General features: G+C 41.7%; 1 protein-coding gene across 3 annotated transcripts in view; it reads left to right on the top strand.

Annotated features, from left to right (window-relative positions):
• Bcl11a (BAF chromatin remodeling complex subunit BCL11A) overlaps window positions 1-11,619 on the top strand; it is a 97,947-nt gene extending 86,328 nt beyond the window's left edge. Inside the window, exons 4-5 of one of the 3 annotated variants that reach the window (XM_010609806.1) lie at window positions 1,425-1,567; window positions 11,121-11,619. In XM_010609806.1, coding sequence (XP_010608108.1) covers window positions 1,425-1,567; window positions 11,121-11,222 — 245 coding nt within the window. In that variant the 3' untranslated portion in view covers window positions 11,223-11,619. Of the gene's footprint in view, window positions 1-1,424; window positions 3,645-11,120 lie in introns of those variants that run through there. The other 2 variants (XM_010609803.1, XM_010609802.2) reach the window with 2 other exon arrangements.
• Window positions 11,620-12,247: the final 628 nt, after the last annotated feature.

Genomic DNA, 12,247 nt, shown 5'->3' with positions numbered 1-12,247 from the left:
GAACCGCTGAGCTAAATCCCTGGCCCTCTCAGTTATACTTTAAGCCTTATTTTTTTCAGAATCCCTGGAACATCATATATTGCTCTCATCTTTGTCCCCAGGCCACCATCACTTGTCTGCTCCTTTTAAGGCCACAAATTGATATCTGTATCTATATCTATATCTATATCTATATCTATATCTATATCTATGTCTATGTATTTCAATTTAGCTATCTCCAAATATCTCCAAAAATGAATGATTTTGTGAAGTCAAGCTGGCCCCCTCTCTGCCAAAGTGGTATTTACCACTCTAGGGTTCTTTTCAGCAAGAGAGAAATAATGTGACTTCAGCAGGGCCCCTCTCCAGACGGCTTGGCTACTGGCCAAAGAGTTGACTAGCTGAACTGTATCTTTCTGTTTCTTTCTCAACTGGAGCGGAGTCTCAGCCGAGGGCGCAGGATGTTGTATAATTTGGTTCACGTTGTTAGCCTCTCAAAATAATGAGGAGGAGGCTAGTGTAGCATTGCTCAGCCTGCTGCCTGTCATGGTGCTGGCTGCCTGAACTGTGCCTTCAACCAGGGTACTGTGTCTGTTGAAGTTGGCACCAGCCACTCCTCCAAACTTCTCTAGATTTGTATTGATTTCACTGGGGGACAACTCCTAAGAATTTGTTACAGGCTTTCAGTTAAATCTAAATTAAATTTTTCTTTTGAGATTTTCACAATGTCCCTTGAGATTAAAAACAGGTGTCCCTGGGGGGTGTTATGAAGCCAAAATTAGAACTTGCTGACTTGACCTGCACACAGGCTGGGAAGGGAGGGAGAATGTTGCTAGTCTCTCTCCCACTGAACAGTTTTGAGTGCCTTCTCATTTTAACAATATCAATAATTAGTATATTTTAGCCTAAGCTGCTATAGGGCCATAGAGAATTGCAGTGTGATGATATTTTCTTCTTTGGTATCTCTGTGTAGCAAGTTTTCCTGCCACCCATCGGGGAACAGACAAGGACAGTAGGATTTAGAGAGCAAAACTGTTGCTTGGGTCACTAAGAGTTGAGGAAACCAAGGTACACAGAGATTAAATGGTTTGTTCCCAAGTGATGATGAGACCGAAAAGTTCAGAAGACATCTGCTGAGGTCCCTAGATTGTAGGACTCCTTTTCTTCAAGCTTGAAGTGATCAGAATTTTTCTGCTTTGGGAATTGGATAAAGAAGTCTTAGAATTGAGTTTTAGGGAGGGAAGAATGATTTGACAAATATTTGTTTGGTACCAGCCATCGAATGTGCCAGGCACCCTTTAGGCAGAGGGTTAGTAGGTGCATGAGGGGGTAGAGCTTGGGGTTGGGGGTGGGGGCAGGGAGCGCTGGAGTTGCAACACGAATAAACAATTGCTGAAGTCTGCTTGGTGATTAAGCATTGATGTTGGTGTTGTATTATTTTGCAGGTAAAGATGAGCCCAGCAGCTACACATGTACAACTTGCAAACAGCCATTCACCAGTGCATGGTTTCTCTTGCAACACGCACAGAACACTCATGGATTAAGAATCTACTTAGAAAGCGAACACGGAAGTCCCCTGACCCCGCGGGTTGGTATCCCTTCAGGACTAGGTGCAGAATGTCCTTCCCAGCCACCTCTCCATGGGATTCATATTGCAGACAATAACCCCTTTAACCTGCTAAGAATACCAGGATCAGTATCGAGAGAGGCTTCCGGCCTGGCAGAAGGGCGCTTTCCACCCACTCCCCCCCTGTTTAGTCCACCACCGAGACATCACTTGGACCCCCACCGCATAGAGCGCCTGGGGGCGGAAGAGATGGCCCTGGCCACCCATCACCCGAGTGCCTTTGACAGGGTGCTGCGGTTGAATCCAATGGCTATGGAGCCTCCCGCCATGGATTTTTCTAGGAGACTTAGAGAGCTGGCAGGGAACACGTCTAGCCCACCGCTGTCCCCAGGCCGGCCCAGCCCTATGCAAAGGTTACTGCAACCATTCCAGCCAGGTAGCAAGCCGCCCTTCCTGGCGACGCCCCCCCTCCCTCCTCTGCAATCCGCCCCTCCTCCCTCCCAGCCCCCGGTCAAGTCCAAGTCATGCGAGTTCTGCGGCAAGACGTTCAAATTTCAGAGCAACCTGGTGGTGCACCGGCGCAGCCACACGGGCGAGAAGCCCTACAAGTGCAACCTGTGCGACCACGCGTGCACGCAGGCGAGCAAGCTGAAGCGCCACATGAAGACGCACATGCACAAGTCATCCCCCATGACAGTCAAGTCCGACGATGGCCTCTCCACCGCCAGCTCCCCGGAACCCGGCACCAGCGACCTGGTGGGCAGCGCGAGCAGTGCGCTCAAGTCCGTGGTGGCCAAGTTCAAGAGCGAGAACGACCCCAACCTGATCCCGGAGAACGGGGACGAGGAGGAAGAGGAGGACGACGAGGAAGAGGAAGAAGAGGAGGAAGAGGAGGAGGAGGAGCTGACAGAGAGTGAGAGGGTGGACTACGGCTTCGGGCTCAGCCTGGAGGCTGCGCGCCACCACGAGAACAGCTCTCGGGGTGCGGTGGTAGGCGTGGGCGACGAGGGCCGCGCCCTGCCCGACGTCATGCAGGGCATGGTGCTCAGCTCCATGCAGCACTTCAGCGAGGCCTTCCACCAGGTCCTGGGCGAGAAGCATAAGCGGGGCCACCTGGCTGAGGCCGAGGGCCACAGGGACACTTGCGACGAAGACTCGGTGGCGGGCGAGTCGGACCGCATAGACGATGGCACTGTTAACGGCCGTGGGTGCTCCCCGGGCGAGTCGGCCTCGGGAGGCCTGTCCAAAAAGCTGCTGCTGGGCAGCCCCAGCTCGCTGAGTCCCTTCTCCAAGCGCATCAAGCTGGAGAAGGAGTTCGACCTGCCCCCGGCCGCGATGCCCAACACGGAGAACGTGTACTCGCAGTGGCTCGCCGGCTACGCGGCCTCCAGGCAGCTCAAAGATCCTTTCCTTAGCTTCGGAGACTCGAGACAATCGCCTTTTGCCTCCTCGTCGGAGCACTCCTCGGAGAACGGGAGCTTGCGCTTCTCCACGCCCCCCGGGGAGCTGGACGGAGGGATCTCGGGGCGCAGCGGCACGGGAAGTGGAGGGAGCACGCCCCATATTAGTGGTCCGGGCCCGGGCAGGCCCAGCTCAAAAGAGGGCAGACGCAGCGACACTTGTGAGTACTGTGGGAAAGTCTTCAAGAACTGTAGCAATCTCACTGTCCACAGGAGAAGCCACACGGGCGAAAGGCCTTATAAATGCGAGCTGTGCAACTATGCCTGTGCCCAGAGTAGCAAGCTCACCAGGCACATGAAAACGCATGGCCAGGTGGGGAAGGACGTTTACAAATGTGAAATTTGTAAGATGCCTTTTAGCGTGTACAGTACCCTGGAGAAACACATGAAAAAATGGCACAGTGATCGAGTGTTGAATAATGATATAAAAACTGAATAGAGGTATATTAATACCCCTCCCTCACTCCCACCTGACACCTTCCTTCTCACCACCCTTCCTCCCCAGGGCCCTCCAGCCCCACTCCCTGTAGGATTTTTTTCTAGTCCCATGTGATTTAAACAAACAAAAGACAAACAAACAGAAGTAATGGAAGCTAAGACTATGAGAGTGCTTGTCACCAGCACACCTGTTTTTTTCTTTCTTTTTCTTTTTTCTTTTTCTTTTCTTTTTATTTTGAAAAATTTTTTTCCTTTATGTTCTCACCGTTTGAATGCATGATCTGTATGGGGCAATACTATTGCATTTTACGCAAACTTTGAGCCTTTCTCTTGTGCAATAATTTACATGTTGTGTATGTTTTTTTGAAAACTTAGACAGCATGTATGGTATATTATGGCTATTTTAAATTGTCCCTAATTCGTTGCTGAGCAAACATGAGCAAACATGTTGCTGTTTCCAGTTCCGTTCTGAGAGAAAAAGAGAGAGAGAGAGAAAAAAAGACCATGCTGCATACATTCTGTAATACATATCATGTACAGTTTTTTTTTTTTTTAATAATGTGAGGAGGTAGAACAGTCTTTGGGTTAACCCTCTAAAGACAGAATACACAGCACTGAAAAAAAAAAAAAACTATGAGCTAAATGTCTGTCTCTAAAGGGTTAAATGTATCAATTGGAGAGGAAAGAAAAGAAGGCCTTGAATTGACAAATTAACAGAAAAACAGAACAAGATTATTCTATCATTTGGTTTTAAAATATGAGTGCCTTGGATCTGTTAAAACCACAATGATGGTTCTTTCTACTTGTTATAAACTCGTAGCTTAATTCAGCATTGGGTGAGGTGATAAACCTTAGGACCTAGCATATAATTCTATATTGTATTTCTCACAACAACGGCTACCTAAAAATATGACCCATTATGTCCTAGTTAATCATCATTTTCCCTTTAGTTTAACTTTGTGAACAAAAACTGATTATACCAGTATAAAATCTACTTTGCTCCTAATGAGAGCTTAAAAGAAATGGGCTGTTTTGCCCAGTTTTATTTTTTTTAAACAATGATGAAATTGAATGTGTGATGTGCAAAAGCCCTGGAACATGATTAAATACATTAGTAAAATGTTCATTTTATGAAGATACTTGTTTTAAAAGATGTCTTAAAAATTCTGATATCAAAAGAAATAGATCCAGATCCACTTGGTTGTCAAATGGACAATCAAATGATAAACTTAAGACCTTGTATGCCATATTAAAAAGAAGAGGCTGACAATAAGGTTTAACAGAGGGGAACAGAGGATAAAGTGATTTTTTAGCACAACGTGGTACAATTTGCCATTTTAAACTAGAACAGGTGTATAAGCTAATATTGATACAATGATGATTAACTATGAATTCTTAAGACTTGCGTTTAAATGTGACATTCTTAAAAAACGAAGAGAAAGAATTTTAAGAGTAGCAGTATATATGTCTGTGCTCCCTAAAAGTTGTACTTCATTTCTTTTCCATACACTGTGTGCTATTTGTGTTAACATGGAAGAGGATTCATTGTTTTATTTTATTTTTTTAATTTTTTCTTTTTTTATTAAGCTAGCATCTGCCCCAGTTGGTGTTCAAATAGCACTTGACTCTGCCTGTGATACCTGTATCTTTTCTCTAATCAGAGATACAGAGGTTGAGTATAAAATAAACCTGCTCAGATAGGACAATTAAGTGCACTGTACAATTTTCCCAGTTTACAGGTCTATACTTAAGGGAAAAGTTGCAAGAATGCTGAAAAAAAAAAAAATTGAACACAATCTCATTGATGAGCATTTAAAAAAAAAAAACAAAAAAACTTTGCCAGCCATTTACTTGACTAATGAGCTTACTTCCTTGGACGCAACACTGCAAGCGCTGTGAATGGAAACAGAATACATTTAACATAGAAATGAATGATTGCTTTCGCTTCTACAGTGCAAGGATTTTTTTTGTACAAAACTTTTTTAAATATAAATGTTAAGAAAAAATTTTTTAAAAAACACTTCATTATGTTTAGGGGGGAACTGCATTTTAGGGTTCCATTGTCTTGGTGGTGTTACAAGACTTGTTATCCATTTAAAAATGGTAGTGAAAATTCTATGCCTTGGATTACACACCGCTCTTCAGGTTGTAAAAAAAAATACATTGGGGAAAGGTTTAAGATTATATAGTACTTAAATATAGGAAAATGCACACTCATGTTGATTCCTATGCTAAAACACATTTATGGTCTTTTTTCTGTATTTCTAGAATGGTATTTGAATTAAATGTTCATCTAGTGTTAGGCATTATAGTATTTATATTGAAGCTTGTATTTTTAACTGTTGCTTGTTCTCTTAAAAGGTATCAATGTACCTTTTTTGGTAGTGGAAATAAAAAAAGACAGGCTGCCACAGTATATTTTTTTAATTTGGCAGGATAATATAGTGCAAATTATTTGTATGCTTCAAAAAAAAAAAAGAGAAACAAAAAAAAGTGTGACATTGTACAGATGAGAAGCCATATAATGGCGGTTTGGGGGAACCTGCTAGAATGTCACACGGACGGCTGTCATAAGGGTTGTACATATCCTTTTTTGTTCTTTTTTCCTGCTGCCATACTGTATGCAGTACTGCAAGCTAATAACGTTGGTTTGTTATGTAGTGTGCTTTTTGTCCCTTTCCTTCTATCACCTTACATTCCAGCATCTTACCTTCATATGCAGTAAAAGAAAGAAAGAAAAAAGAAAAGAAAAGAAAAAAAAAAACAATGTTTTGCAGTTTTTTTTCATTGCCAAAAACTAAATGGTGCTTTATATTTAGATTGGAAAGAATTTCATATGCAAAGCATATTAAAGAGAAAGCCCGCTTTAGTCAATACTTTTTTGTAAATGGCAATGAAGAATATTTTGTTATTGGCCTTTTCTATTCCTGTAATGAAAGCTGTTTGTCGTAACTTGAAATTTTATCTTTTACTATGGGAGTCACTATTTATTATTGCTTGTGCCCTGTTCAAAACAGAGGCACTTAATTTGATCTTTTATTTTTCTTTGTTTTTATTTTTTTTATTTGGATGACCAAAGGTCATTACAACCTGGCTTTTTATTGTATTTGTTTCTGGTCTTTGTTAAGTTCTATTGGAAAAACCACTGTCTGTGTTTTTTTGGCAGTTGTCTGCATTAACCTGTTCATACACCCATTTTGTCCCTTTATTGAAAAAAATAAAAAAATTAAAGTACACAATGTAAGCTTCTTGTGTCCTCATTTGACACACTCTGTAAATTACTTTCAAGAAAATAACAGGTTTTAAGAGAAGGCCAGTCAGTCTTTTTCAGGATTATTTCTATGGGCATTTTGATGCGTGTATTATACCCTAAAGGAACATAAAGTACTTATTAAAATAGACATATCTCAAACCATGGACATGGTTTTTAGGCTTTACAGTTCTAGAATAATTTCCAAGAAATGGAAGGTGTTTCCAGTCTGATGTTAAAAACTTGCTCCATCTCTTAGGAGAAATCCATTCTGATATAAGTGGTAAACTTGCTGGTAATAGCATCTCAAACTTTTATTTCCTTTGGATTTTTTGCTGTTCTTGTTGTCTAAAAGTTCTCTTCTATTCTGTCATCACTGCCCTAGCTTAGAACATAAGGTAAAAAGGTTTTTCTTTTTTAATCAGCTTTTAGTTTCTACATAACAGTCTGTCCTCATAACAAAAATGACCCCACCCCTCAAACCTAAAAACCGAGAAACAAAGGCATCAGCTTAAAAAATAATGAAAAAGGAAGGAAAAAAAAAAGAGAGAGAGAGAGAGAGAAAGAAAGCAGTAAGTAGGGGTAGCCAGACACAGCCAAATCTCTGGGATCAGCTACTTCTTTCCTGAGGTGTGCAGTAGCTTGCCTTATGGTTCTGAGAGCCTATGGACTGTAGATGCCACAGACTGTTCTAGGTGTTTTTATAGGTACCTGGCTGACAGCAAGAGAGGATGGGGGTACCCTTCAGTTATATTTTGAACAACCAACAGATTTATGACATGTCTTTGAAAAACAAGTTAGGTCTATTTAAAAAACAACAACAACAACAACAAAACCCTCCTTGGAAATCTGTGTTGTCGGTTTCTCAAATACTGCATGTTGCAGCATCGATTTGCTTGATTAACACTCATGCCTCTGTGATATTGTCTCCCTGTCCCCAGTGTAGACGACTGGATATAACATTGTTCTTATTTTTGTAAAAACCCAAACCAAAGCTGTTCTGTTGTCTTCTTGTGGTAGCATTTTTGTCGCTCAGTTCTTAGGCACTAGTGCCAGTGAGGTGGTCTTTTCATGCAATACCTTTTATTGGAGGCAAGAAGAGTTTTACCATTTTAAAGTATAGAGAAAGTAGGTATTTTTAAAAGGAGAATATGGTGGGAAACAGGGATCCACTGAGGACAGTGGAGAATGCTGCACAGGAGCTGAGCTGGCGTAGGGCTGGGGTACCTTGGAGAACTTGATGTTTGTCAGGGAACTGAGAAAAGTGTGGTTTAGATTAGACGACTCCAAAACAGAATCCAAAATGCTGTTCAGACAGATAGTAACAGTCCCCGGTGCCAAGTTGGTTTTGGATGTGGTAATTTCTGCTCTACCATATTAAATGTCCATAAAACTTCTGCGTGTCCCTATTGCTCTTTTATTAGGAGGTCTGAGTACAGCTGTGTAGGTTTTATATACAGTATTCATTTTAATTTCTCAGTATATGATGCTATTAGTGTAATTAGATTTTGCATCCTGATAGACAGAATTAATGATGGCTATGGTATTCTTGTATGTTCAGATTTCTTAAATCAAACAGAACAGGGAGGGGGAGAACAGCTGATGATAAATCACAGATTATGTTTCATTTATGTGGTCCCAAAGTTAAATAAATTTATTGGGAGACAGATTCTTCAGTTTACTTTGTCTCCTGACTTCTGATAAAATATTATTTCTGAAGCTGAGTGAGCAATAAGAGCATGAAAACAGCCAATAAGAATATAATTTATAAGTAATATTTTGTATCCGGAATCCTAAAATTTAAAACCTTACTATAAAATAACATTTTTAAAAGTCCCACAGAATGAAGAAATCCTATTTTAAAAATAAGAAAATACTAAGAACATTACTATCTCTCAGATTTCTCTGTTGTTTTAGTAACATTCTTGAGGTGCTGGTGGAATTTTCTCTATATATCTGAACTCCTGACAAGATGTTCCTTTGGATTTTTATTTTGAAGTTGTCATTAAAAGGAATATAGCAAATACTATTCTCACAGATTTAAATCCAGAAATTTCTCCAGTACATATACAGTACTACCTCCTTCCTGAGATCATTTGCTATCCTCTTGTTGTTTAGGATCTACAAAAGGACTGAAACCAACACATTCTAAAGGTTGCTAAGAAATGGGGTGAACATGTTCATCATGTGTACAGCCATGGCAGAAAGTGTGAAGTAGCTGAGTTTTTCCCAGGGTACTCTGTGAATAGAACTGTTTCTTTAAATACTATTTGTTGTGTATGCAGTAAGTCCATTTTGTACATCTTCATAATGCTTGGAGTAGTGGAGGGAGCAGTGCACTAGATACCATTTCAACTGGAGAAATAAGGAAATGAAATGGTTATTCACAGACACTAAAAGTTTGCTGAAACATACTGGGATTATTTGGGGCCATTCTGAAAAGGAATTAGAAGTCCCAGGGCCCATCTTGTTCTGTTTCTACTACTTTACTCAGAGAGTAAGGGGAGAAATGCTGGGTTTTTCTAACCTCCTCCTTAAACACACATACATGCATGCGCGTGTGTGCACTCCCGTGCAGACACATACACACACACACACAGGACTGCTGATGACCATTGTAATTGTGTATTCCTCAGTATAAATGTCACTCCATTGTCCCTGGCCTCGTGTGTTCAAGAATGTATCCATCCCATTCTTTTTTTAAAAGGCAATTTCTCTTAAAAAAAAAAAAAAAAAAAAAAAAAAAAGGATGGGATTGGCAGTGTTCTTTAAACTTGCATTAAAAAACTTTTTAAAAAGACTACTAACTTTTAAAAGGTGTGAGCCTCTTAGCAAATTTTCCTAAGTGTCTTCTGAGGCCTTACAGCTTTACCAGTAGAGAAAACATGAACTCAGTTTTAGAGGAGTGGATACTAGAATACAGAGATGGGTCTTTTTCCTCCAGGGCCGCTACAGTGGCAAGTTGTAGACATGGGCGTTTTTGTTTGCCAGCGACCCCTTACTCCATATCTTGTTTATTACAGCGCATGGCCAGGGGATCCACCTTCAGGAGGACGGGCCTGTTTGTCTCTCTCTCTCTTTCCTAGTGTCACCTGTGGTCATGGGATGCAATTAATTCCTCCCTGCTAAATGGAAAGGAAATGAACAAGGTTCATATGGGATTATTGTACTTTAGTTTCTAAACTTGAACACGACTAAGTGGTTGATCCAAATACTATTTTTCCTTTCTGTAACATGGCAAATCTACGTAAAGGAAGTGCGTATTTCTAACGGGTCTTTCATAAAGATAGCAGAAAAGGCAAGTTAAGCAATTTCCCCCCCTAAGTTTCTTCTAAAGCAGGAGCACCCAGATCCACCAAGGGCCCGTATTTGTCTTTTAGTGCTTTAGCTATCAGCAGCAGATCAGACCAAGGGGTTTAACAGGGGTATCAGCTAACTGGGCCGCATCGACAGTGACTAGTGCTGGACTGAGAGTGGGAGTCCCAGAGCCCACCTGGACACAGCAGGCCCTCAGCCCAGGTCTTCTCTGCTCAAAGGGGTATGCATGAGAGCAGCTGAGCTCCAGACCCCAGGCCTCCTGCAGCGCCGAGGCAGGGCAGCGGAGGCCCCAGGCCCCTGATTCGGGTCGCCATGGCAACGAGGCCTGGAATGCCACAGTGGTAGCCTTCCTCGCACATCCGGACTCCCGGTTCTGCTGCTTCGAGTCAATGTTCACAGCAAGGGAGGAACCTGATGAAAATAACCACTCCCTTCTTCCCTTTACCAGTGCCTTCCCCCCCCCCCCCCGACAAAAAAGAATAAAGAAAGAGAAAGAAAAAGAAAAAAGAAAAAGAAAGAAAAGAGGAAAACTGCATGTTTGAAAGAAACTACAGGCAGTTTTGGTGCAATTTGAGAGCAACTATTTTGGGTTCTGGTTTTCTCTTCAGAGATTTGTTCGCCTCTTGTAAATCGTTGGCTGCTTTGACGTTGAACTTGATGACATTTCATGTTTTCGTTGTGCTGCTTTCACATCAATTTTTTTTGTTTCTTTATAATTTTATTATTATTTTAAGAAAACGACCCCCTCCCTATCCCCTCCCCTGCTCTCCTCAACCAAAGGACTGTTTCCTACTAAGTTTTCTTAGTCATAAGGGAAAGTGTTTCCTTCCAGGTGTGCCCCTGAGTTTAGTAGGACTGTGATATGACTGGGTGGGGGGACTCTGGGTCCTTTGGGAGATGGAGGGGAGGAGGGTATGGGAAAGTCACTCAAAGCTCAGGCATCTGGGGAGGGGCAATAGCGTTGGAAATCATGCTTAAGATACCAGTGGCTCAACCTGTGGTTGATTTAAATCATAATTTAAAATGCTAGTGGAAGAACAGAAAATCACTGGGCCAAGTCACACCTGTACTTTTTTTTCCCCCTCCTCTGTCTCCAACCTCTCTCTAGGTTCTTCACACACCCCCATTCGGCGTAGTACCCAGAGAGCTCAAGATGTGTGGCAGTTTTCGGATGGAAGCTCGAGAGCCCTTAAGTTCTGAGAAAATTTGAAGCCCCCAGGGGCCGGGTGGACACGAGCCGCCTAGCCGACGTCAGCGTGGTCTGTCATCCTGCTAGTTTGTGATGTTTTCTGACAGTAGCCTCCAAGAAGCCGTTGTGCGAAGACAGAGTCCTGCGGAGTCCTTCCAGCCTGGGCCTGCAGTGCCATTTTATTTATATTTTTTAATAAAAAGTAAAAACAAAAAAACAGACCCACATTGGAACAGTGAATCAGTCCCATATAGAGGGCCTGTGGACCATCGCTGTCCTCAGCTGTGTCCAGCCCTTTTTGAAACCAGCCAACCTAAGTACCCGTATTGTGGAAATGAGCATGAGTCCCCAACCCCTTGTTTCTATACATTCTATGTTGTCTTTTAAAAAGTGTGCTTAACATTGACACAATAAATGTTGGAGCTTTAGGTGGTGTTTGCTTGTTCTTTAATTTTTAACGCTCATGAGACAATGCAGGTCCTTATGACTTAGTATTTCTATAACAGTTTCCTGTAGACACCCATCAGGTGGGTAGGAGGAACAGATTCAAGGAATGAGTAAGAAGATGTAGGAGGGGAAATTGATTATCACTGTCAGATGGCATACATTTTCAAAGAAAGTCAGAATGCAAAACTTGGGAATAAATCATAGCAATATCATACTTAACATCATACTTAGTAGGAGTATTGCTGTTTATTAATGCTGAAGTTTTCCTGTCTGACTTAACGATTTGCATATCATTAAATAATGCATAATATGGCATGCTGAATCCTGCTTCTCAAATATATGTTTTTGGTGGCTACCTTGCAGGATTTGAATTTGTCTTTTAATTTAACTCAAGAAAGAAACTGTCACTGGGTGTATGTTACATCCTAAGAAGCTGATAGCATCAATAGTTGTTTATTAAATATTCTATTTTTAGGATCCTAAACCTTCAGCAAATATAACAATGCAAACAAATAACAAACAGACAAACATAAAACTTTAGTACTTCCATCAGGAAATCTAAAGCAGATTTTATTAGGGGAAAAATTATAGGAGGAAAG

The sequence above is a fragment of the Fukomys damarensis genome, unplaced genomic scaffold (genome assembly GCF_012274545.1).
Source record: "Fukomys damarensis isolate Sample0158 unplaced genomic scaffold, DMR_v1.0_HiC HiC_scaffold_2, whole genome shotgun sequence".
In the NCBI taxonomy this organism is placed as follows: domain Eukaryota; kingdom Metazoa; phylum Chordata; class Mammalia; order Rodentia; family Bathyergidae; genus Fukomys; species Fukomys damarensis.
Note: the sequence above shows the minus strand (reverse complement) of the source record. Positions and strands in the feature narration are given on the sequence as shown.